General features: G+C 43.7%; 1 protein-coding gene across 2 annotated transcripts in view; it reads left to right on the forward strand.

The window, feature by feature from the left end:
• Positions 1–22332, forward strand: part of TTLL6 (tubulin tyrosine ligase like 6) — a 58070-nt gene extending 35738 nt beyond the window's left edge. Inside the window, exons 15-16 of one of the 2 annotated variants that reach the window (XM_054457356.2) lie at positions 11684–12053; positions 12523–12794. In XM_054457356.2, the coding sequence (XP_054313331.2) occupies positions 11684–12053; positions 12523–12788 (636 nt within the window). In that variant the 3' untranslated portion in view covers positions 12789–12794. Of the gene's footprint in view, positions 1–11683; positions 12054–12522; positions 12795–21609 lie in introns of those variants that run through there. The other variant, XM_054457357.2, reaches the window with a different exon arrangement.
• The last annotated feature ends 3614 nt before the right edge of the window (positions 22333–25946 follow it).

Genomic DNA, 25946 nt, shown 5'->3' on the forward strand with positions numbered 1-25946 from the left:
TGTTATGATTCCACTTCTGTGAAGTATCTAGAGTAGCCACTCTTAGAAAGTGGAATCATGGTTGCCAGGGACTGGGCGGAGGGAGAGAAGGGGGAATGGTTTAATAAATATAGAAGTTAAATTTCACAAGGTGCAAAAGTTCTAGAGATCTCTTGCACAACAAATGTGCATATAGTTAACACTACTACATATAGAACACTTTAAAATGACTAAGCTGGTAGATTTTATGTTATTTATTTATTTATTTTAACCACAATTTAAAATAGAGATTATGCTTTGGGGATCTGGCTGCCTTCGATTGGATCCTGGAGTCTCCTTTTAATAGATATAGAACTTCCTTTTAGCCACTTTAAATTCCCTAAACCTCAGTTTTCCCATTTAAAGAATGGATTTTTAAAAATAGAGTCTGGGCGCAGTGGCTCACATCTGTAATGCCAGCATTTTGAGAGGCTGAGGTGGGCAGATCATTTGAGGTCAAGAGCTTCTGCACAGCAAAAGAAACTACCACCAGAGTGAACAGGCAACCTACAAAATGGGAGAAAATTTTCGCAACCTACTCATCTGACAAAGGGCTAATATCCAGAATCTACAATGAACTCCAACAAATTTACAAGAAAAAAACAAACAACCCCATCAAAAAGTGGGCGAAGGACATGAACAGACACTTCTCAAAAGAAGACATTTATGCAGCCAAAAAACACATGAAAAAATGCTCACCATCACTGGCCATCAGAGAAATGCAAATCAAAACCACAATGAGATACCATCTCACACCAGTTAGAATGGCAATCATTAAAAAGTCAGGAAACAACAGGTGCTGGAGAGGATGTGGAGAAATAGGAACACTTTTACACTGTTGGTGGGACTGTAAACTAGTTCAACCCTTGTGGAAGTCAGTGTGGCGATGCCTCAGGGATCTAGAACTAGAAATTCCATTCGACCCAGCCATCCCATTACTGGGTGTATACCCAAAGGACTATAAATCATGCTGCTATAAAGACACATGTACACGTATGTTTATTGCAGCATTATTCACAATAGCAAAGACTTGGAACCAACCCAAATGTCCAACAATGATAGACTGGATTAAGAAAATGTGGCACATATACACCATGGAATACTATGCAGCCATAAAAAATGATGAGTTCACGTCCTTTGTAGGGACATGGATGAAATTGGAAATCATCATTCTCAGTAAACTATCGCAAGAACAAAAAACCAAACACCGCATATTCTCACTCATAGGTGGGAATTGAACAATGAGAACACATGGACACAGGAAGGGGAACATCACACTCTGGGGACTGTTGTGGGGTGGGGGGAGGGGGGAGGGATAGCATTGGGAGATATACCTAATGCTAGATGATGAGTTGGTGGGTGCAGCGCACCAGCATGGCACATGTATACATATGTAACTTACCTGCACATTGCGCACATGTACCATAAAACCTAAAGTATAATAATAATAATAATAATAATAATAATAAAAGAAAAAGAAAAAAAAAAAAAAAAAAAGAGTTCGCTGAGGCAGGAGAATTGCTTGGACCCGGGAGGCGGAGGTTGCAGTGAGCCGAGATTGCGCCATTGCACTCCAGCCTGGGTGACGAAAGCAAAACTCCATCTCAAAATAAATAAACAAAATGTATTTAAATATGATTTGATTATATATCTCATTCTATGTCCTCTTTTTTTTTTTTTCTGAGCCCTATTTTTTCCCTAGGATTAAATTTACTCAAATCTTAACTGTACAATTTTGGCAAATAAATATACCCTATAACCTACATGCTATCATGATATATCATGATATGAACATTTTGATATCTCCAGAAAGTTTCCTCCTGTTTCTTCCCAGGCAATCTCCCTCCCCTCATCCCTCCTAAAGGCATCTGCTACCCTGACTCTGACTTCTTTGACTTTTTCACCTTAGTTTTGCCTGTTCTAGAATCTTACATAAATGGAATAATATAGTCTGTATTCTTTTGTGTCTGGCTTCTTTGGCTCAGTACGATATCTCTGAGATAAATCCATGTTTTTGGGCTAATCAGTAGTTTGCTGAGTTGTATTTCACTGTACAGATATACTACAGTTTGTTTATCCATTCACCTATTGATAGACTTTTGGGTTGTTCCCAGTTTTTTGTTTGTTTGGTTGTTTATTTTATAGTCATTAAAGCTCCTGTGAACATTTTTGTACACATCATTTTGTGGACAAATGTTTTCATTTCCTTGTGTAACTACCTAGGAGAAGGATCACTGGATCAAAAGGTAAATCTATATGTAACTTTGTAAGAAACTCCAAAGTCTTTATTCAAAGTGACTGTATTATTGTACATTTTAACCAGCAATTTATGAGAGTTTCAGTTGCTCCATAGCTCCATATCTTTGTCAACATTTTGGCGTTATCTGTCTTTTTTTTTTTTTTTTGAGACAGAGTCTTGCTCTGTTGCCCAAGCTAGAGTGCAGTGGCACAGTCTTGGCTCACTGCAACCTCAGCCTCCCGGGTTCAAGCAATTCTCATGCCTCAGCCTCCGTGTCTTTTAAATTTGAACCACTCTAATGGCTATGTTTTGATATCTCATTGTAGTTTACTTTGTATTTCCCTGATGTTTACTGGTTATTTATCTTTCTTTGTCAAATATGTTCAAGTTTTTATCCCCTCCCTTTTTTTCCCCCCTCTGAGACAGAGCCTTACTCTGTCACCCAGGTTGGAATGCAGTGGCAGCATCATAGCTCACTGCAACCTCAAATTCCTGAGCTCAAGGGATCCTCCCTTTCACCTCAGCCTCCTGAGTAGCTGAGACTACAGGCCCTCACCACTGTTCCTGGCTAATCTTTTTTTTTATGAGATGGAGTCTCACTCTGTTACCCAGGCTGGAGTGCAGTGGTGTGGTCTCAGCTCACTGCAACTTCTACCTCCCGGGTTCAAGCGATTCTCCTGCCTCAGCCTCCTGAGTAGCCAGGATTACAGATGAGCACCACCACACCCAGCTAATTTTTGTATTTTTAGTAGAGACAGGGTTTCACTATGTTGATCGGGCTGGTCTCGAGCTCCTGACCTTGTGATCAGCCCGCCTCAGCCTCCCAAAGTGCTAGGATTACAGGTTTGAGCCACTGTGTCTGGCAATTTTTTTTTTTTAAGAGACTGAGTCTTGCTTTGTTGCCCAGGCTGGTTTCAAACTCCTGGGCTCAAGCAATCCTCCCACCTCAGCCTCCCAATGTGCTGGGATCACAGGCATGAGCCACTATGCCTGGCCTCCTTTTTGGGTAGGATTGTCTTTTGACTATTCCATTGTGGGAATTACTTAATTTATATATTCTGGAAATTTACCTGTTTTTTTCCTAATAGTGTTTTTTGATTAATAAAAAATTTTAATTTTGATAAAGTTTATCAATTTTTCTTGTATAGCTCTTCCTTCCTTCCTCCCTCCCTCCCTCTCTCTTTCTTTATTTCTTTCTTGTCTTTTTTTTTTTCTTTTCCTTTTTTGAGATGGAGTCTCCCTCTGTAGCCCAGGCTGGAGCGCAGTGGCATGATCTTGGCTCACTGCAACCTCTGCGTCTCGGGTTCAAGTGATTTTCCTGCCTCAGCCTCCCAAGTAGCTGGGACTACAGGTACACACCACCACACCCGGCTAATTTTTGTATTTTTAGTAGAGACGGGGTTTCGTCATGTTGGTCAGGCTGGTCTTGAACCCCTGACCTCAAGTGACCTGCCTGCCTGGGCCTCACAAAGTGTTGGGATTATAGGCGTGAGCCACCACGCGCCCAGCATGGCTGTTGCTTTCTATATCCTATCTAAGAGATTTTCATGTACCTCAGGTCACAAATATATTCTCCTATGTTTTTTCTTTTTTGAGACGGAGTCTCACTCTGTTCCCAGGCTGGAGTGTGGTAGCACAGTCTCAGCTCACTGCAACCTCCGCCGTCCAGGTTCAAGCAATTCTCCTGTCTCAGCCTCCTGAGTAGCTGGGACTACAGGCGCCCACCACCATGCCCGGCTAATTTTTGTATTTTTTGTTTTTTGAGACAGAGTCTCACTCTGTCGCCCAGGCTTGAGTGCAATGGCGCGACCTCAGCTCATTGCAACCTCCACCTCCCAGGTTCAAGTGATTCTCTTGCCTCAGCCTCCTGAGTAGCTGGGATTACAGGCTCCTGCCACCATGCCCAGCTAATTTTTGTATTTTTAGTAGAGACAGGGTTTCACCAGGTTGGCCAGGCTGGTCTCGAACTCCTGACCTCAGGCGATCCACCTGCCTCGGCCTCCCAAAGTGCTGGGATTACAGGCATGAGCCACTGCGCCCAGCTTAATTTTTGCATTTTTAGTAGAGACGAGGTTTCACCATATTGGTCAGGCTGGTCTCAAACTCCTGACCTCAGGTGATCCTCCTGCCTCGGCCTCCCAAAGTGCTGGGATTACAGGCCTGAACCACTGCGCCCGGCCACTCGTATGTTTTTTCTAGAAGTTTTATAACTTTGGCTTTGTGTTTCAGGTTCATAATCCACATCAAATTAATTTTTAAGTATGTTAGATGACAAGATCCAAGGTTTGTTTTTCCCATATATATGTTCAGTTGTTCCAAAACTATTTATTGTAAAGACTTTCCTTTATCATTGAATTGCTTTGGTAACTTGGCTGAAAAGTGATTGACCATGTAAATGTAGATCTATTTTTGTACTCTATTCTGTTCCTTTGATTTTTTAGGGGTGTGTGTGTGTGTGTGTGTGTGTGTATGTCTATCCTTATGCCAATACCACATTGTCTTGATTACTGAACCTATATAGAAAATCTTGGAATTAGATAATATAAGTCCTCCACTTTTGCTGTTCTTTTTCAAGACTGTTTTGGGTCTTCTAGGTCCTTTGCATTTCCACTTAAATTTTAGAATAAATTCATCAATTTTTGCAAAAAAACAAGCTGGGATTCTGATTGGCATTGTGCTGAATCTGCAGAAAATTTTGAGGAGAAACAATGTCTTTAACAATAGTGAATCTTTGGTATTATGCAACAAGAAATCAAAATAAAACAAAATAGTGAATCTTCCAATCTTCCAACATTATTTATCTTTCCATTTTATTTAGATATTCTCTAATTTCCTCAACAAAGTTTTATAGTTTTCAATGTAGACATTTTGCACATCTTTTGTTAAATTTATTCCTAAGTATTTGTTTTTTGACAATATTGTAAATTGAATTATTTCTTTAAATTTTAATTTCCAGTTGTTGTTAGCATATAGAAATAATGATTGATGTATACTATCTTGAATTTTGAGACTTAAATTTCTTTTTTTTGAGACAGAGTCTCGCTCTGTCACCAGGCTGGAGTGCAGTGGCACGATCTTGGCTCACTGCAACCTCCGCCTCCCAGGTTCAAGTGATTCCCCTGCCTCAGCCTCCTGAGTAGCTGGGACTACAGGCACACACCTGGCTAATTTTTTTTTGTATTTTAGTAGAGACAGGGTTTTACCATGTTGGCCAGGATGGCCTTGATCTCCTGACCTTGTGATCCGCCCGCCTCGGCCTCTCAAAGTGCTGGGATTACAGGCATGAGCCACCGCGCCCAGCCTAGACTTAAATTTCTTATGAATTCTAGTAAGTTTTTTTGTTGATTCTTTAGGATTTTCATTATATGTCATTTTCAAATAAAGACAGTTTTATTTCTTTCCAATCATTAGTGTCTTTATTTTTCTTGCTTTATTGCACTGGCTAGGACTTCTCGTACAATGTTGAATAGGGGTGGAGACAGCAAACATCTTTGTCTTGTTTCCAATTTTAGCAGGGAAACATTCAATCTTTTACTATTAAGTATGATGTTAGCTGTCAGGTGTTTGTAGATGCCCTTTATCAGATTGAAAAAGGTCACTTCTATTCCTAGTTTGCTGAGAGTTTTTTAAAATAATGGATGGATGAGACTAGGTGCGGTGGCTCACGCCTGTAATCCCAGCACGTTGGGAGGCCAAGGTGGGCAGATCACCTGAGGCTGGGAGGTCGAGACTAGCCTGACCAACATGGAGAAATCCCGTCTCTACTAAAAATACAAAATTAACCGGATGTGGTGGTGCATGCCTGTAATCTCAGCTACTCAGGAGGGTGGGTCAGGAGAATTGCTTGAACCCGGGAGGCAGGGATTGTGGTGAGCCAAGATAGCACCATTGCACTCCAGCCTGGGCAATAAGAGCAAAACTCTGTCTCAAATAATAATAATAATAATAATAATAATAATAATAATCATAATAGATGGATGTTGAACCTTGTCAAGTGCTTTTTTGGCATCAAGTGATATAATCATATGGATTTCTTTCTTTAGACTGCTAATATGGTGGGTTACACTGATTGATTTTTCAATATTGAACCTACCTTGCATTCCCGGGATAAACCTCACTTGGTCATCGTATATTTTTTAATACATTGCTAAATTTAATTTGCTAAAATTTTTGTTGGGAAATTTTATGTCTAAGTTCATAAAAGATACTGGTCTATAGTGTTTTTTTTCTTCTATTTTCTTTGCCTATCTTTGATATCAGTGTAATTCTGGCCCCATAAAGTGAGTTGGGAAGTAGGAATTATTCCTTTCTCTTTTGTTTTCTGCAAGAGATTATATAGATTTGTTGTTCTTTCTTTTTTTTTTTTTTTAAGATGGAGTCTCACTCTGTCACCCAGGCTAGTGTGCAGTGGCACGATCTTTGCTCAGTCTTCCGGGTTCAATTAATTCTCCTGCCCCAGCCTCCTGAGTTGCTGGGATTTACAGGTACCTGCCACTATGCCCAGCTAATTTTTGTATTTTTAGGAGAGATGGGGTTTCACCATGTTGGCCAGGCTGGTCTCGAACTCCTGACCTCAAGTGATCCATCCTCCTCAGCCTTCCAAAGTGCTGGGTTACAGGCATGAGCCATGGTGCCTGGTGATTCGTCATTATTTCTTATCTAAGTATTTGGATAGAATTCTCCAGAGAAACTATCTGAGCCTGGATATTTCTTTTTTAGAGTATTTTAAACTAAAAATTCAATTTAAAAAAAAAGTAGATATAAGACTATCCAAATCACTTATTTTATTTTGAATGAATTTCGGCAGTTTGTGGTTTTTGAGGTATTGGTTCATTTCATCTAAGGTGGCTTTATACATGAAGAGTTATTTATAGTAGTCCCTATTTTCATTTTAATGTCTGTAGAGTCTAGTGATAACCTCTTTTTCATTCCTGATATTAGTAATTTTCTTATTCTTTCTCTCTTTTTTACTTCATAAATGTTGCTGGAGTTATCAATTTTATTGACCTTTAAAAAACTGGATTTTGGACCGAGCGTAGTGGCTCACGCCTGTAATCCTAGCACTTTGGGAGGCCGAGGCGGGCGGATTGCCTGAGTTCAGGAGTTCGAGAACAGCCTGGGCAACACGGTGAAACCCCGTCTCTACTAAAATACAAAAAATTAGCTGGGCGTGGCAGTGTGCGCCTGTAGTCCCAGCCACTGCACTCCACCCTGGGCGACAGAGCAAGACTCCGTCTCAAAAAAAAAAAATAAAAACCAAAAAAAACCCTGGATTTTGGTTTCATTGAGTTTTGTCTATTTTTCTATTTTTGATTTTATTGATTTCTGCTATTTATTAATACTTTCCTTCTGCGTGCTTTGGATTTATTTTACTTTTCTAGTTTTTTTTTTTTTTTGAGACGGAGTTTTGCTCTTGTTGTCCAGGCTGGAGTGCAATGGCACGATCTCGTCTCACTGCAACCTCCACTTCCCAGGTTCAAGCGATTCTCCTGCCTCAGCCTCCCGAGTAGTTGGGATTACAGGCATGCACCAGCACGCCCAGTTAATTTTGTATTTTTAGTAGAGATGGGGTTTCTCCATGTTGGTCAGGCTGGTCTTGAACTCCCGACCCCAGGTGATCCACCCACTTCGGCCTCCCAAAGTGATGGGATTGCAGGCGTGAGCCACCCCACCCGGCCACTTTTCTAGTTTTTTAAGGAGAAAGCTTAGACTATTGAGTAAGACTTTTTTCCTAATATAATCATTTATTTATTTTTATTTTTAGACAGGCTCTCACTCCGTTGCCCAGGCTGAAGTGTAATGACACAATCACGGCTCACTGCAACCTCAATCTTCCTGGGCTCAAGCAATCCTCCCACCTCAGCTTCCTGAGTAGCTGGGATACAGGCATGCACCACCACGCCCAGCTAATTTTTGTATTTTTATTAGAGTCTGGGTTTTACCATGTTGGCCGGGCTGGTCTCAAACTCCTGACCTCAAGTGATCCACCTGCCTTAGCTTGTCAAAGTGCTGGGATTATAGGCATGAGCCTGTAATGTGTCTGGGTGTGGTTTTATTTGTAAAAGGTGGAAGATTTATACCATCTAAAGAGAAACCAGAGTATGGTTTTATTTGTATTTATCTTACTTAGGGTTCTTGATCTTGTTTTTATAAGTTGATGGCTTTCACCAAATTTGAGAAATTTATTGCCATTATTCAAAATCTTTTGCTGCCTTATTTTGTTTCTCTTCTCTTCTGGACCCTTCAACAACGTGTATGTTGTCACAGAATATTGTCTCACAGACTTCTTAGGTTCTACTTACTTTTCTTTAATCTTGTTTCTCCTTTGTTTTCAGATTGAATAATTTCTATTGCTCTATAGTCAAACTCGCTGACTGTTTTGTCTGCCATTAAGCCCATTCAGTGAATTTTTTATTTCAATTATTATACCTTTAAGCCCATTCAGTGAATTTTTTATTTCAATTATTATACCTTTAAGCCCAATAGAAATACTACTCAGTTCTTTTTATTTATTTTTTTGAGACAGGGTCTCACTCTATACCCAGGCTGGAGTGCAGTGGCACAATTACAGCTTACTGCAGCCTCAACCTTCTGGGCTCAAGCAATCCTCTGGCTTCTGCTTCCCAAATAGGTGGGACACAGGTGCATGCTACCATGCTTGGCTAATCTTTGTAGTTTTTGTACATATTGCCCAAGCTAGTGTTCTTTTTTATAGTTTGTGTTTTTCTGCTTAGATTCCCAACTTTTGAATTTTGTATGCATACATTCTTTTAATTTTTTTTTTTTTTTTTTGAGACGGAGTCTCACTCTGTCGCCAGGCTGGAGTGCAGTGGTACAATCTTGGTTCACTGCAACCTCTGCCTCCCAGGTTCAAGTGATTCTCCTGCCTCAGCCTCCCGAGTAGCTGGGACTACAGGCGCGTGCCACCACACCCAGCTAATTTTTTGTATTTTTAGTAGAGACGGGGTTTCACCATGTTGGCCAAGATGGTCTCGATCTCTTGACCTCGTGATCCGCCCACCTCGGCCTCCCAAAGTGCTGGGATTACAGGCGTGAGCCACCATACCCAGCCATATTCTTTTAATTCTTTGGCCATATTTATAATGCCTGCTAAAGTTCTTGTCTGCTAATGAGCCAACATTTGGGTCATCTCATAGTATTTTATTTCCTTATTTTTATTTATTTATTATTTTAATTTTTTAAGCAATATGGTCTTGCTATGTTGCCCAGGCTGGTCTGGAACTCCTGGCTTCAAGCGATTGCTTGGCTTCCTTGGCTTCCCAAAGTGCTGGGATTATAGGTGTGAGCCACTGCGGCCAGTTGGTCTTAGAGTATTGACTACTTTTTTCTCTTGAGTGTGGATTATGTTTTTCTGGTTTCTTTCTTTTCTTTTCTTTTTTTGCATATCTAGTGGGCTTTTTTGTTTTGTTTTGTTTTGTTTTGAGATAGAATCTCGCTTTGTTACCCAGGCTTCTGGAGCGCGGTGGCGCAATCTCAGCTCACTGCAACCTCTGCCACCCGAGTTCAAGTGATTCTTCTGCCTCAGCCTCCCGAATAGGTGGAATTGCAGGTGCCTGTCACCATGCCCGGCTAATTTTTGTATTTTTAGTAGAGATGGGGTTTTGCCATGTGGGCTAGGCTGGTCTCAAACACCTGATCTCAAGTGATCCTCCTGCCTTGTCCTCCCAAAGTTCTGGGATTACAGGTGTGAGCCACCGCACCTGGCCATATCTAGTGGTTTTAAGTTTGGATGCTGGACATCATGAATTATGCATGATGCAGTGATTCACTGTAGAGTCTCTGGATTCTGTTTGTTCTTCTAAAGAGTGATAAATAAATAAATGTATATATATATACACTAATGTGTGTGTGTATATATATAATATATATTTATATATATATATTTTAGTCAGGGTCTTGCTCTGTCGCCCAAGCTGGAGTGAAGTGGTGTGATCATAGCTCACTTATAACCTCAAGCTCTCAGGCTCAAGTGATCCTCTTGCCTCAGCCTCCTGAGTAGCTAGGACTACATGCTTGGCTAATTTTTAAACAATTATTTTAGAGATGAGGATCTTGCTGTGTTGCTCAGGCTGGTCTCAAACTCCTGGCCTAAAGTGATCCTTCCACCTCTGCCTCCCAAATAATTGGGATTACAGGCATGAACCACTTTGCCCAACCTAAAGAGTGATTTTTATTTGAGCAATCCATTAACTTCACATTCTAAATCTACTGTGGTCAGCAGCAATCGAAATCTTATTAGTTATTTCAGCCTGCAGTGCTATTTTTTATTGGGTCGCCTGAGATCCTTTCCTCCTCATTCCACACCCCCCAGCATGTGTAGTTTATCAGTCACGCTAAACTGCACATGAAAGGATTTCACACTTTCACAATTTACACTCTGTTTCTCTGGCTTCTCTGATTGCCTCAAACTTTACCTCTAGCCAGTAAGTCTGTGGCTTCTGCTGCCCACACCATGTGGATTGTGGGTGTCCTTGGACAAAAAGCTGCAAAGCTGCAGATCTCATAAAGTGCAGTTTCTTTTTTTCCCCAAGACTAGTTTTTTTTGTTTGTTTGTTTGGTTGTTTTTGTTTGTTTGTTTGTTTTTGAGACAGAGTTTCACTCTTGTCACCCAGGCTGGAGGACAATGGTGTGATCTCAGCTCACTGCAACCTCTGCCTCCCAAGTTCAAGTGATTCTCCCGCCTCCAGGAGGCAGGAGATTACAGGCTCATGCCTGTAATCCCAGCACTTTGGGAGGCTGAGGTGGGCTGATCACTTGAACCCAGGAGTTTGAGACCAGCCTGGGCAACATGGCAAAACCCCATCTCTACAAAAAATACAAAAGTCGGATGTGGTGGCGCATGCCTGTGGTCCCAGCTACTTGGGAGACTGAGGTGGGAGGATTGCTTGAGCCCAGGAGGTGGAGGTTACAGTGAGCCAAGATTGCACCACTGCGCTCCAGTCAGGGTGACAGGGTGAGACCCTGTCTCAAATAATAATAATAATAATAATAATAATAATAACAATAACAATAATAATACCTATTGTTCTTATTGCCAATCTTTATTGTTTATAATCTGTCTCATGTTTAGAGACTTTTAGAGGAGGCTGTATTCTACTGTCTTCTGCCCTACTGTTTAACCAATTCATGGTGAAGAAACTATTCTAACCTAATCTTTCTTGCTGCTAATGAACCAGCTCTTAATCTGTTTATTTTAATCAAGAATAGCATGGGAGCTGGGCATGGTGGCACTCACATGTAGTCCCAGCTACTCAGGAGGCTGAGGCAGGAGCATCACTTGAGCCCAATTCGAGACCAGCCTGGGCAGCATAGCAAGACCTTGTCTCAAAAAAAAAAAAAAAAAAATAGCATAGGAAGGAACCCTTTGCTTTCCACAGTCTCATTTTGAACTGTCTTTTCTTCCAGCACTTAACCTCCGTAGAAACCACCCCAGAATCTACCACCCAACTCTCAATCTCCCCAAAGTCTCCGCCAATCCTGGCTGTGACCGCCAGCTCTGAGTACAGTGGCCCAGAGACGGACAGGGTGGTATCCTTTAAATGCAAGAAGCAGCAGACCCCTCCACACTTAACCCAGAAGAAAATGGTGAAACCTTTTCTGCCCACAAAATCCAAGAGCTTCTGGGGGAGTCCGAACACAAACTGGACTTTGCTAAAGAGTGACATGAACAAGCCACATTTGATATCCGAGCTACTCACCAAGCTTCAACTGAGTGGGAAGCTCTCCTTCTTCCCAGCTCACTACAACCCCAAGCTGGGGATGAATAACCTGTCACGTGAGTGCCAGTGTGTACAGGGATGTGCCAGGAGCTTAAAGGGGAGAGGGACCGATAGAACCAGTCCTAATCTTTGGGGAGCTCCCAGTCTTTGGAGGGGGGACAGCCCCGTCTTCGGGGAAACCCCAGTCTGATGGTGGAGACACAGTCCATACCATTAGGAAGTCTCTAGTCTGATTGGGAAGACAAAAAAGATAAAGACAGATTGCTGTCCAAGTCCCTTCTTCACCATTTCCTTGTTCTCATTCACATGAGGCTCATTCAGCTGAGGCTGCACCAGTTACTGATGTTAAGTATGAAAAAATGGGGAAGAAAAACTATTTGGAGAAAAGGAGCAATGGCTGATTCTGGCTCAAAGAGCTTCAGCCAGTTATAGACCATGGGACCCTACTGGGAGGTGGTCTTCACCAGGAATTTGTGCTGAATCCAGCAGCACAAATCGCTGATGCTTCTGACTTTGCCTTTCCAGAAAACCCCTCCCTGCCTGGGGAGTGCCACTCCCGCAGTGACAGCTCTGGCGAGAAGAGGCAGCTGGATGTGTCCTCCCTCCTCTTGCAGAGTCCTCAGAGCTATAATGTTACTCTGAGGGACCTCCTGGTGATTGCCACTCCAGCCCGACTGGATCCAAGGCCTTGTAGAAGCCACACAAGTGCTATGAGGGATCCGTGTATGCAGGATCAAGAAGCATACAGCCATTGCCTGATCTCTGGCCAAAAAGGATGTGAGAGGAGCTAGGCAGGCCCACACATATACTCTTAATGAATTTGGTGCGTTGGCAGGTGCTCTGTGTTTTTCTGGAATGTTGGGTAGGTAGGAGGATGGATGGATTGATAAAGACATACAGGTAAGTAGACAATGAAGACTTAGTAAAAATGTGACCCTGGCTGGGTGCAGTGGCTCATGCCTATAATCCCAGCACTTTGGGAGGCCAAGGCAGGAGGATCCCTTGAGCCCAGGAGTTTGAGACCAGCCTGGGCAACATAAGGGAGACCCCATCTCTACAAAAAATTTTAAAATTAGCTGGGTGTGGTGGCACATGCCTGTGGTCCCAGCTACTTGAGAGGCTGAGGCGAGAAGATTACTTGATGCAAGGGGTTCAAGACTAGCCTGGGCAACATAGCAAGACCCTGTCTCTACAAACAATTTAAAAATTAGGCCGGGTGCAGTGACTCATGCCTGTAATCCCAGCACTTTAGGAGGCCAAGGTAGGCGGATCACAAGGTCAGGAAATCGAGACCATTCTGGCTAACACAGTGGAACCCCGTCTCTACTAAAAATACAAAAAATTAGCTGGGCATGGTGGGATGCGCCTGTGGTCCCAGCCACTCGGGAGGCTGAGGCAGGAGAATTGCTTGAACCTGGGAGGGAGAGGTTTCAGTGAGCTGAGATTGCGCCACTGCACTCCATCCTAGGTGACAGAGTGAGACTCCGTCTCAAAATAATAATAATAATAATAATTTAAAAATTAGCTGGGTGTGGTGGAGCATGCCTGTGGTCCTAGCTACTTGGGAGGCCAAGGTAGGAGGATTGATTGAGCCCAGAGCTGAAGGTTGCAGTGAGTCGGGATTGCACCACGGCACTCCAGCCTGGGTGACAGAGCAACACTCTGTCTCCAAAAAAAAAGTGACCCCCTTGCTATGTATTAATATATTTCTGATAGAACTGATCTGCCCCCACTAGGCACTTTGCCTTGTCTTCCACTTATGGCTAAAATTGAGATAGTCATATATGGAGATCCCAGAAGTAGAACCATGTCAACCATAATGGGTTGATTTTCACACCCTTCAAGCTATGCCGCCTGGTCTACGCCTAGATCACTTGCCCCAAAGGCTGGCCCTGTAGTGGAGTGTGCTGAGGGGACAGAGCAACAGGACAGCAGAGACTGAGATGTGGAACCAAAGGCCTTTGAGAAGCTTCGGTTCCACCGTGCAAAAGGCCCCAGGAGATGGTAAGACGCCCACCGTCTGAACTTCAGTGCTTCTGAGGGAAGGTCATATGTAAAAACTTAGGAGAACTCTACAACGTAGAGCTGTGGAATTAAGGGATCTGTGCTGCTTGACTGTCTAAAGAAGCAGGCTAGAGATTTGAATCCTCTCCCTCCACCCTGCCACCCAAAGCTTACTGTGAGCAGATACTCTGACCTGGCCCCTTGTGACCAGTAGCTCACACTGCAGGAGGGCCTGCAAGGAAACATCCAGCCCATAGAGATCACCTTGGGTTCCTGTAAAAATGCATATTCCAGGGCCTTATCCCAGAAATTCTGATTCAGTGGGTCCTGGGTGGAGAGCTCAGGAATCTGCATTTTATGAAGCTCCTCTAGTTGATTCTGATAGTCGTCTCACCATGCTCAGAGAAGAGCTGGGCCTGATGTTTCCCCATTTCCCTGATGATAGGAATCATATGAGGGCCCTTGTTTAAGCCTGTAGTTTCTCAGGCCAAACCCCCTGGGAATTCTGGCATAAGAGGGCTGGGAAGGGGCCCTGGGAATTTGTCTTTTGAACAAGTCTTTTAAACATGGGTAATAGGTTGGGCACGGTGGCTTATGCCTGTAATCCCAGCACTTTGGGAGGCCGAGGTGGGCAGATCACTTGGTCAGGAGCTTGAGACCAGCCTAGCAAATATGGTGAAACCCCATCTCTACTAAACATACAAAAAGGAGCCCGGCATGATGGCATGTGCCTGTAGTCCCAGCTACAGTTGTGGTGAGCCGAGATCGCGCCACTGCGCTCCAGCCTGGGAGACAGAGCAAGACTCCATCTCGAAAAAACAAAACAAAACAACAACAACAATAAAAACATATGGGTAATAAGTACTTGTCTTACATGTAGACCCAGGCCTGGGCAGAGGAGCCTGTTACAGCCAGCCGTGACCTGTGGGCCTGTTATTGGAGCAAAACTCTCTGATCCTTAAGGAGCTCCAACCCACTACCACTATCTTCAATTCTTGTGCCTCAGCCTCTTGAGTAGCTGGGGCTACAGGCATGTGCCTCCATGCCCAGCCAATTTTTGTATTTCTAGTAGATATGGGGTTTTGCCATGTTGGACAGGTTTTTCTCGAACTCCTGGCCTCAAGCAATTCACCCACCTCGGCCTCCCAAAGTGCTAGGATTACAGATATGAGCCACCGCACCCAGCCTGTTTCTACTATTTAAAAAAGGATGATGTATCACATTACCATGAAAACTTGTATTCAATAGGACTGTTAAATGAAATAATAATGATCAGAAGCCACACAAAGAAAGGGAAGAGATCGTTATAAAAAGAGGGTGTGATAAAGTGCTTCCTGCATTGACCATTGAATTTGGCTCTGAACCTCTTAGCAGAAAAGGCCAGACACAACATCCTATTTTGGTCCTTTTTGTCTGTCCAATCATATTAGACAGTTCCTAGTGGCATGGACTATGTCTCTGCCATCAGATTGGGGTCTCCCTGAGGACAGGAACTTTATTCCTCCCCCTCAAGATTGGGGGCTCCTCAAAGATTGGGACTGGTTCTGTTGGTTTCTCCCCTCACCCCCAAGCTCCGGGTACATCCCTGTGTACACTGGCCCTCACCTGCTTGGAGCTGTAGTGAGCTGGGAAACAGGGAGAGCTTCCCCATCAGTTGAACCTTGGTGAATACCTCTGACATCAGATGCTGATTCTTCATGTCACTTTTTAGCAACGTGGGCTCAGATTCCCCAAGAAGCTCTGGTATTTTGTAGGCAGAGATGGTTTCAATATTTTCTCCTAGATGAGTAAAAATAAGTTTAGTAGTTCTTTAGGGAAGACTTCTTTCCCTGAAAGAGCAGTTTGTCATGTGGAGTCGCACAGATCTTTACTGCCATAATAAACAATGGCTGAGGGCACTGCCATGTGTTAGTATTAGTCATGGTGCTGGGCGTGGTGGTGAGTGCCTGTGGTCCCAGCTACTCGGGAGGCTGAGGCAGAAGGATTGCTTGAGTCCAGGAGTTCCGGGCTGTAATGCGCTATCCTGATCAGGTATCCGCACTAAGTTTGGCATCAGTATGGTGGCCTCCCAGGAGCTGGGGACCACCAGGTTGACTAAGGAGGGGTAAACCAAGACAGAAATGGAGCAGGTCAAAACTCCCATGCTCATCAGTAGTGGGATCACGCTGGTGAATATCCACTGCAATCCAGCCTAGGCAACATAGCAAGACCCCATCTCTAAAAAAAGAAAAAATCAGGGTGATAGTTGGTGATAGTTACCCTTTTTTGCTAGCCGACTATAAAGGCGCCAGCACTCTTCTAGAAAAAGATTTTATCTAATTGAATTTCAATCACAATTGTACACTTTATTTTTATTTTCTTTGGAGACAGTCTTGTTCTGTTGTCCAGGCTGGAGTGCAGTGGTGGGATCATGGCTCACCATAATCTCAAACTCCAGGGCTCAAACAATCCTCTTGCCTCAGCCTCTCATGTAGCTAGGACTACAGGTGCACATCATGACGTCCAGCTAATTTAAAAATTATTTTTGTAGCACAGGGTCTCCCATGTTGCCCAGGCTGGTCTTGAACTCCTGGCCTCAAACAATCCTCTTGCTTCGGCTTCCCAAGGCTCTGGGATTACAGGCGTGAGCCATTGCACTTGGCCTTGAACTTTAGAAAAGAAAAAAAAAAACTGATACTCAAAGAGCATAAGGCTTAACATTCAGCAGGTCCCCCAGTTTTTAATTGGCACAGCAAGGATTTGAGTCAGATGCTTCTGATTCTCAAGCCCCAAGCTCTTGAAGCCTTACTGTCTGCCTGTTAAATGATACTTTTCATATTAGTCTTTAGTTAGAGCTGAGGTGACAATAAGTGGCTCTTCAGTGGAGGCATTTCTGCAGGTAGCAGATATGACGAAGACCAAGCAGAGCCTCCTAGAATACCGTATGGGGTCAACAGATCTCAGAGCTGGCCACCTGCTTTTAGGCCAAATAATGGCTTCTAAAAGTTCTCTCCAAACTAATCGGACCATAAAGGACTTACACATAAAAAAGCAAACTCCCAAAAGACTATATACAGCAGCATGTCCATTGGAATGCATGATATTAATGCATTGATTTGCAGATGGAGCAGAATGTGGTGTGAAAAGAGGGCTTCTGCACAATAAATAATGGTTGAAGGAAAGAAGGAAGAGCAAGCAGAGGCCTCAATGGAGGATCAGGGGTTTCTTTGGAAAGCATAAGAGTAATAACACCTTCCACACATCAGGTTTACAGACCATATCTCATGGAATCCTCACATTGACAATGTGAGGTTGGCAAGGCAGATGTTATTACCTTATGCCCAGTTTGCAAGTGAAGAAACTCAAGGTTGAAGATGTTAAATGACTTGCCCAACCTCACACAAGTGATGGACTGGACAAACAGCTCTATGTTTCTTCCTCTACCACCTGGCCATGAACTTGGCACCCATTCTGACCCATGTGAGGAATGGAGCCCTGACACATTCCTCCATTTTTCTGCTTTAGTGGCTAGAATATCATTCTTCTTCCTCTGGACCCACTTTCACAGCGGGTTGGTCACTGAGTCCATGGTGCAGATCTGTATAAGAGTTGAATTCTTCAACACATACACCCTCCCAAGACTAAACCAGGAAGAAGTTGAATCTCTGAATAGACCAATAACAGGAGCTGAAATTGTGGCAATAATCAATAGCTTACCAACCAAAAAAAGTCCAGGACCAGATGGGTTCACAGCCGAATTCTACCAGAGGTACAAGGAGGAGCTGGCACCATTCCTTCTGAAACTATTCCAATCAATAGAAAAAGAGGGAATCCTCCCTAACTCATTTTATGAGGCCGGCATCATCCTGATACCAAAGCCTGGCAGAGACACAACAAAAAAAGAGAATTTTAGACCAATATCCTTGATGAACATTGATGCAAAAATCCTCAATAAAATACTGGCAAACAGAATCCAGTAGCACATCAAAAAGCTTATCCACCATGATCAAGTGGGCTTCATCCCTGGGATGCAAGGCTGGTTCAATATATGCAAATCAATAAATGTAATCCAACATATAAACAGAACCAAAGACAAAAACCACATGATTATCTCAATAGATGCAGAAAAGGCCTTTGACAAGATTCAACAACGCTTCATGCTAAAAACTCTCAATAAATTAGGTATTGATGGGACGTATCTCAAAATAATAAGAGCTATCTATGACAAACCCACAGCCAATATCATACTGAATGGGCAAAAACTGGAAGCATTCCCTTTGAAAACTGGCACAAGACAGGGATGCCCTCTCTCACCACTCCTATTCAACATAGTGTTGGAAGTTCTGGCCAGGGCAATTAGGCAGGAGAAGGAAATCAAGGGTATTCAATTAGGAAAAGACAAAGTCAAATTGTCCCTGTTTGCAGATGACATGATTGTATATCTAGAAAACCCCATTGTCTCAGCCCAAAATCTCCTTAAGCTGATAAGCAACTTCAGCAAAGTCTCAGGATACAAAATCAATGTACAAAAATCACAAGCATTCTTATACATCAATAACAGACAAACAGAGATCCAAATCATGAGTGAACTCCCATTCACAATTGCTTCAAAGAGAATAAAATACCTAGGAATCCAACTTACAAGGGATGTGAAGGACCTCTTCAAGGAGAACTACAAACCACTGCTCAAGGAAATAAAAGAGGATACAAACAAATGGAAGAACATTCCATGCTCATGGGTAGGAAGAATCAATATCGTGAAAATGGCCATCCTTCCCAAGGTAATTTACAGATTCAATGCCATCCCCATCAAGCTACCAATGACTTTCTTCACAGAATTGGGAAAAACTACTTTAAAGTTCATATGGAACCAAAAAAGAGCCCGCATCGCCAAGTCAATCCTAAGCCAAAAGAACAAAGCTGGAGGCATCACACTACCTGACTTCAAACTATACTACAAGGCTACAGTAACCAAAACAGCATGGTACTGGTACCAAAACAGAGACATAGATCAATGGAACAGAACAGAGCCATCAGAAATAATGCCACATATCTACAACTATCTGATCTTTGACAAACCTGAGAAAAACAAGAAATGGGGAAAGGATTCCCTATTTAATAAATGGTGCTGGGAAAACTGGCTAGCCATATGTAGAAAGCTGAAACTGGATCCCTTCCTTACACCTTATACAAAAATCAATTCAAGATGGATTAAAGACTTAAATGTTAGACCTAAAACCATAAAAACCCTAGAAGAAAACCTGGGCATTACCATTCAGGACATAGGCATGGGCAAGGACTTCATGTCTAAAACACCAAAAGCAATGGCAACAAAAGCCAAAATTGACAAATGGGATCTAATTAAACTAAAGAGCTTCTGCACAACAAAGGAAACTACCATCAGAGTGAACAGGCAACCTACAAAATGGGAGAAAATTTTCGCAACCTACTCATCTGACAAAGGGCAAATATCCAGAATCTACAATGAACTCCAACAAATTTACAAGAAAAAAACAAACAACCCCATCAAAAAGTGGGCGAAGGACATGAACAGACACTTCTCAAAAGAAGACATTTATGCAGCCAAAAAACACATGAAAAAATGCTCACCATCACTGGCCATCGGAGAAACGCAAATCAAAACCACAATGAGATACCATCTCACACCAGTTAGAATGGCGATCATTAAAAAGTCAGGAAACAACAGGTGCTGGAGAGGATGTGGAGAAATAGGAACACTTTTACACTGTTGGTAGGACTGTAAACTAGTTCAACCCTTGTGGAAGTCAGTGTGGCGATTCCTCAGGGATCTAGAACTAGAAATTCCATTCGACCCAGCCATCCCATTACTGGGTATATACCCAAAGGACTATAAATCATGCTGCTATAAAGACACATGCACACGTATGTTTATTGCGGCATTATTCACAATAGCAAAGACTTGGAACCAACCCAAATGTCCAACAATGATAGACTGGATTAAGAAAATGTGGCACATATACACCATGGAATACTATGCAGCCATAAAAAATGATGAGTTCATGTCCTTTGTAGGGACATGGATGAAATTGGAAATCATCATTCTCAGTAAACTATCGCAAGAACAAAAAACCAAACACCGCATATTCTCACTCATAGGTGGGAATTGAACAATGAGAACACATGGACACAGGAAGGGGAACATCACACTTCGGGGACTGTTGTGGGGTGGGGGGAGGGGGGAGGGATAGCACTGGGAGATATACCTAATGCTAGATGACGAGTTAGTGGGTGCAGCGCACCAGCATGGCACATGTATACATATGTAACTTACCTGCACATTGCGCACATGTACCATAAAACCTAAAGTATAATAATAATAATAATAATAAAAATAAAATAAAAATAAATAAAGAATTAGTATATATGTAAAAAAAAAAGAGTTGAATTCTAGGGGATAAACAACCTATTTTGTAGGATCTTCCTTTTTTTTTGAGACAGGGTCTCACTGTGTCATCTAGGCTGGAGTGCAGTGGCACTATCATGGCTCACTGCAGCCTCGACTTTTCAGGCTCAGGAGATTCTCCCACTTCTGCCTCCTGAGTAGCTGAGGCGACAGGTGCTTGTCACCACGCCTGGCTAACTTTTCTTTTCTTTTCTTTTTTCTTTTTGGAGTCTCCCTCTTTGCCCAGGCTGGAGTGCAGTGGTGCGATCTCAGCTCACTGCAACCTCTGCTTCCCAGGTTCAAGCTATTCTCCTGCCTCAGCCTCCCGCTAGCTAACTTTTTCTTCCTGTTTTTTGTTTGTTTGTTTTGCTTTGTTTTTTGAGACAGAGTCTTGCTCTGCCGCTCAGGCTGGAATGCAGTGGTGTGATCTTGGCTTACTGCTACTTTCACCTCCCAGGTTCAGCTGATTCTCCTGCCTCAGCCTCCTGAGTAGCTGAGACTGCAGGTGTGCCACCATTCCTGGCTAATTTTTGGATGTAGCTTTAGTAGATGGGGTTTCTCCATGTTGGCCAGGCTGGTCTCAAATTCTTGACCTCAAGTGATCCACCTGCCTCAGCCTCCCAAAGAGCTGGGATTACAGGCATGAGCCACTGTGCCTGGCCTCATTCTGTAGGATTTTAAGGATGACTCATGGCTTGGTAAAGTGGGATGCCTGGCATCTTACTGAATCAATGGGACCTGCAATGATGCTGATGCTGTTGCTGATGAGGATGATGTTGTGCTGATGGTGATGAGCCCAGCATGAACTGGCCCACGACCCACTTCCCATTGGTGTACTAAAAGCTTTGCATATATTGTCTCAGTCCTCAAGGCATTGTTGTTGTCTTTTTCCAAATGGGGAAACCAAGGCTGAGAGAGGCTAAGTAACTTGTCCAAGGGCATACAGCTTCTTAACCACTATAACAGTCTCTCCAGCCAGCCATCTTGGCTGCTCTTAAATGATCCATATCCAATGTTTCAGGCAAGAAGGCTGCAGGAAGATGAATATTGTGTAGGTAGAATGAGTTTCTGGTGACTACAGATATAAGTCACCTAAGCATCTCTTGATCCACTAGATAGGAATGGTGATGGTGAGTTAATTGACTTTAATATTCTGGAGGCCATTTTAGAGGAAAATCTAAAAAAAAAAATTTTTTTTTTTCCAGAATCAGACTGGATCTCTGCCACTTTTCCCTTCCTACCTCTTAACTTGCAGGAAACAGTTTGTCTCTTCCGACAGTGTCTCCAGTGTTCACAGAATCAACTGAAGTTTTGTTTGCTCATCTAGATATCCTGGTCTTCCATTAGCTCCTAGTAGCAGCACTGGGGCCAACAGCCCTGCCTCTGTGCCCTCCCAGTTAGCTTACAGTGCTACAGGACCATGATTTCTGGGGTTGGACACACCCCAGTTGCCCTACCAGTGGCACTTCTCTGGGTTCCTCACATGGCACCATCATCGAGAATACTCCCCCAGATAAAGCAACTTGGGGAGTAGTGTTTCAGAGAAGGACTCATGATTTCCAGGAGTCAAAAGCCCTCAGTCCACCAACAGAACTATGCCAGTTGGTCTTCATCTCCAAAATAAAAGATGAGGTCAGGGATGGGCATGGTGCATAACTCTGAGCTCTGAGTGAGAGAACTGAGGCAGCTGCAACTTCACAAGGTCAAGGCCCGACCTCCGCCCATTCCCACTAGCCCAAAGACTTGCCACCTCAGTGCCCGAGCATCTTCTGGCGACCTCCCTCACCAGCCCAACTTAATCTCACCAGTGAAAACAGAGGTGAGGTGAGAGTACCCAGCCTGAAGATGCTTCTTCTATCAACCTGCAGAAATGTTACACTTTCCCTTCAGGCATCCATTAATAAAAGAAATTGCCATGCTTACTGCCAGGAGGAGGAGCCTGATTTGGAGGGAGAATGGGAAAGGAGGGTTGTGGGGAGACAGTTATCCTGAGTACCCCTCACTAAGAAAGCTCCAGGCTGGGTGGGGTGGCTCATGCCTGTAATCCCAGCACTTTGGGAGGTTGAGGCAGGCAGATCACCCAAGGTCAGGAGTTCAAGACCAGCTTAGCAAACATGGCGAAACCCCGTCTCTACTAAAAATACAAAAATTAGCCAGGCATGGTGGCGGGCACCTGTAGTCCTAGCTACTCAGGAAGCTGAGGCAAGAGAATCGCTTGAACCCGGGAGGCAGAGGTTGCAGTGAGCCGAGATCGCGCCACTGTACTCCAGCCTGGGCAACAGAGTGAGACTCCGTCTTAAAAAAAAAGCTCCAAATACATTGAAAATATGTCAGGAATCTTTGAAGACTTTCTTGGGACAAATGGTCTACAGTAAGCCCTGCCCTCCTTGCTAGGAGCCCAGAGCCTGATGTGGACGTTGCCCTCTCTGGGGCACTCTGACTCCACCAACTCTGCCTAGCACAGGGCCTGGCTAGACCGCAGGCATAACATCTTTCCTTATCTGCCAGCTCACTCTCTGCCCTTTCCAGGAATGTAATCCATTTTTGCTTCACTCACTCTTCCTGAGTCTGATCCCTGGTGAGACATTTGGGGAATATGAGGCAGAGGTGGAAGAAGTAAGTTCTGAAGACAAGTGCTGGCTTCACAGTGTTGACCTGGCTGTGCCTTATGGATTTCCAATAGAACGAATTTCTGGCCTCAAGAATGTCAGGGGAACCTGGGATGCTTGAAGCCCACAGTACCCTTCAGGCAAAAGACCTTAATTATCCAAGATATTGAATGGAGACGTTAGACTCAAATCATTTGTGTCCAGCTCTGAAACACACATATGTACACATCATCCCCATGTTGGCCTGGTTTTCAAGGATCCTGGGATAGCGTTCTTTTCTTTTTAGTAAATAGTCAAGGCCCACCTGGATGGCAAAAGAAGCCAAGGCCTGGTTATCCCAGCAGACAAGTAAAAGCTTAATTGCCATCTCAACCTCCACAAGCCCATTCCTGACGCCATTCAGAAGGCTCAAAACAAACTGATGTGAGGCCACTTTTCCCATTGTTCTCATCAGGTTGTCAGAGATCACAGCCTGGCCCAAGCAAAAGATGTAAGACTTGCTGAAAAGGGGCTTCCTGGAATCTCTACATCTCTCCCCTTTTCTTCCTGGTCACGAGTTCCAGCCAGTCGAGGTTCCTGAGCTGATAAAAAGGAAGTATCTTAATAGACGATGCCAGAATTATTTGGCTTTCTGTGGGACACTGTGGTGCCAGCACCTTTTCTCCTAGAGACAGGACAAGCAATCTGTGCAGTCGCACAGGGTCCTGCACTTAGAAGAGCCCTGTGTTTGGCTTAATGCCCTATTGCCACCATATTGAAATTCTGAATCATTTTTGAACAAGGAACTCTGCGTTTTCATTTTTTAGTGGACCTGCCAAATTTTGTAGCACATCCTGTCTAGAGGCTTTAACAGCTCAAGGTTATCCAACAAGAAGGCACAATGTCAGGCTGCCTTCCCAGCCCCACCCACCTCCTGCCTGTTCACTCATAGGGCTGTGCAGAGCACAGTGCTTCTGTGAGACAGAAAAATGCTGTGGCGGTCCCTGCTCCCAAAGAGTGTGCAGTGGAGGAAGGCGGGTCCACAGATAACTAGCCTGAGTTAAGCACCACTAAAAAAGAGTGTCAGTAGACGAGAAGGAAACACCCTCACACCTAGATGGGAGGACCAAGTCCACTTCATTGGAGGAGGTGATATTTGAGGTGGCAGAAAAAGATAAATAGGATTTTATTATTTTTATTTTTTAAGATGGAGTGTCGTTCTGTCACCAGGGTGGAGTGCAGTGGCATGATCTCAGCTCACTGCAACCTCCACCTCCTGGGTTCAAGCTATTCTCCTGCCTCAGCCTCCTGAGTAGCTGGGATTACAGGCGCCTGCCACCACGCCCAGCTAATTTTTGTATTTTTAGTAGAGACAGGTTTCACCATGTTGGCCAGGATGGCCTCAATTTCTTGACTTTGTGATCCTCCCGCCTCAGCCTCCCAAAGTGCTGGGATTACAGGCATGAGCCACCACGCCCGGCTGATAAATAGGATTTTAAAAGGTGGATATAAGATATGGACTGAGGTATAGAGGCCTGGAAGAAACTAAGAACCCTGAACATGATCAAGAGGTAAGGTCTAGGCTGGGCGTGGTGGCTCACGCTTGTAATTCCAGTACTTTGGGAGGCCGAGGTGGGTGAATCACCGGAGGTCAGGAGTTTGAGACCAGCTTGGCCAACATGGCAAAACCCCGTCTCTACTAAAAATACAAAAATTAGCCAAGTGTGGTGGCACGCGCCTGTAATCCCAGCTACTCGGGAGGCTTAGGCAGGAGAATTGCTTGAATCCAGGAGACAGAGGTGGCAGTGATCCAAGATCATGCTGCTGCACTCCAGCCAGGGCAACAAGAGTGAAACTCCATCTCAAAACAAAAACAAAAACAAAAACAAAAAAGTAAGGTCTAGTCCAGTTTGGCTGGATCAGAAAGGAAATTGGGAGACAAAGATGGAAAGATAGATTAAGAGACCATATTGGAAACCCAGTGACCCTTTGTTTATATTGCCATTATTGCACTCCTCATGATAATGAATTTGTGCAGCTGTCTGTCCACTGGAATGTACCATGTCTCTACATCTTTATATTCTCTGCTTTTAGTTTAGTACCTAGGACATAATAGGAATTCAGTAAATATTTGCTGAATGAATAAATATTGCAGAGGATCTAAACTGTTATCCTGGGTAGTGTCTACCTAAATCAGCAGGCAGTGGGAAACTGCTGAAGGTTTTTGAGTGGGAGATTTTATTTAGTGTTAGGAAGATGAATCTAGTAGTAGATGATAGAATGGCTTGGCAAGGGGAGGGACCCAAAGGTGGGAGAGGGCTTGGGAGTCTCATACAGTGGTCCAGGATTCAAGCCCTTGCAGCCTGTATCAGGATGGCTGGCTGGGGGAGAGAAAAGGAGGCAGATATACCTCAATAAGCTGGAAGGAAAAAAAAGAGGCAAGTGAGAAAAATATCATAGAGCTGGGACTTAGCAGCTGACTGTGTGGCAGAAGATAAAGGAACAATAAAGAAGGTTTCAAAGGAACTGAGTCCGCTGAAAGAAATTGGGAACATTAGGAGAAGGAGCTTTGGGAGGCTAGAGATCAAGGTGTCTGTTCATAAAGCAATTGGATGAACTCCTGTCCCCAGACAGATTTATGAAAGCAACACTGAAGGAAAAGTTTCCAAGTGCAAAAGTGACGTTCCTGAAGACCAAGTTGTTAAAAATAGCCATCTTGGATGGGGCAGGTTCTCTCATCTCCAGGCTCAGAGATATCTGAGCAATTGTAAAGACCTGTGGTTCTCCCCAGACTTTATTAGTCACTTTGGAGCAAGGGGGAGGTCAACTTGGATTTAAAAAGCTCTGCCTGGCCGAGCGCGGTGGCTCACACCTGTAATCCCAGCACTTTGGGAAGTCGAGGCGGGCGGATCACCTGAGGTCGGGAGTTCGAGACCAGCCTGACCAATATGGAG

The sequence above is a fragment of the Pongo pygmaeus genome, chromosome 19, assembly GCF_028885625.2.
Source record: "Pongo pygmaeus isolate AG05252 chromosome 19, NHGRI_mPonPyg2-v2.0_pri, whole genome shotgun sequence".
Lineage (NCBI taxonomy): Eukaryota > Metazoa > Chordata > Mammalia > Primates > Hominidae > Pongo > Pongo pygmaeus.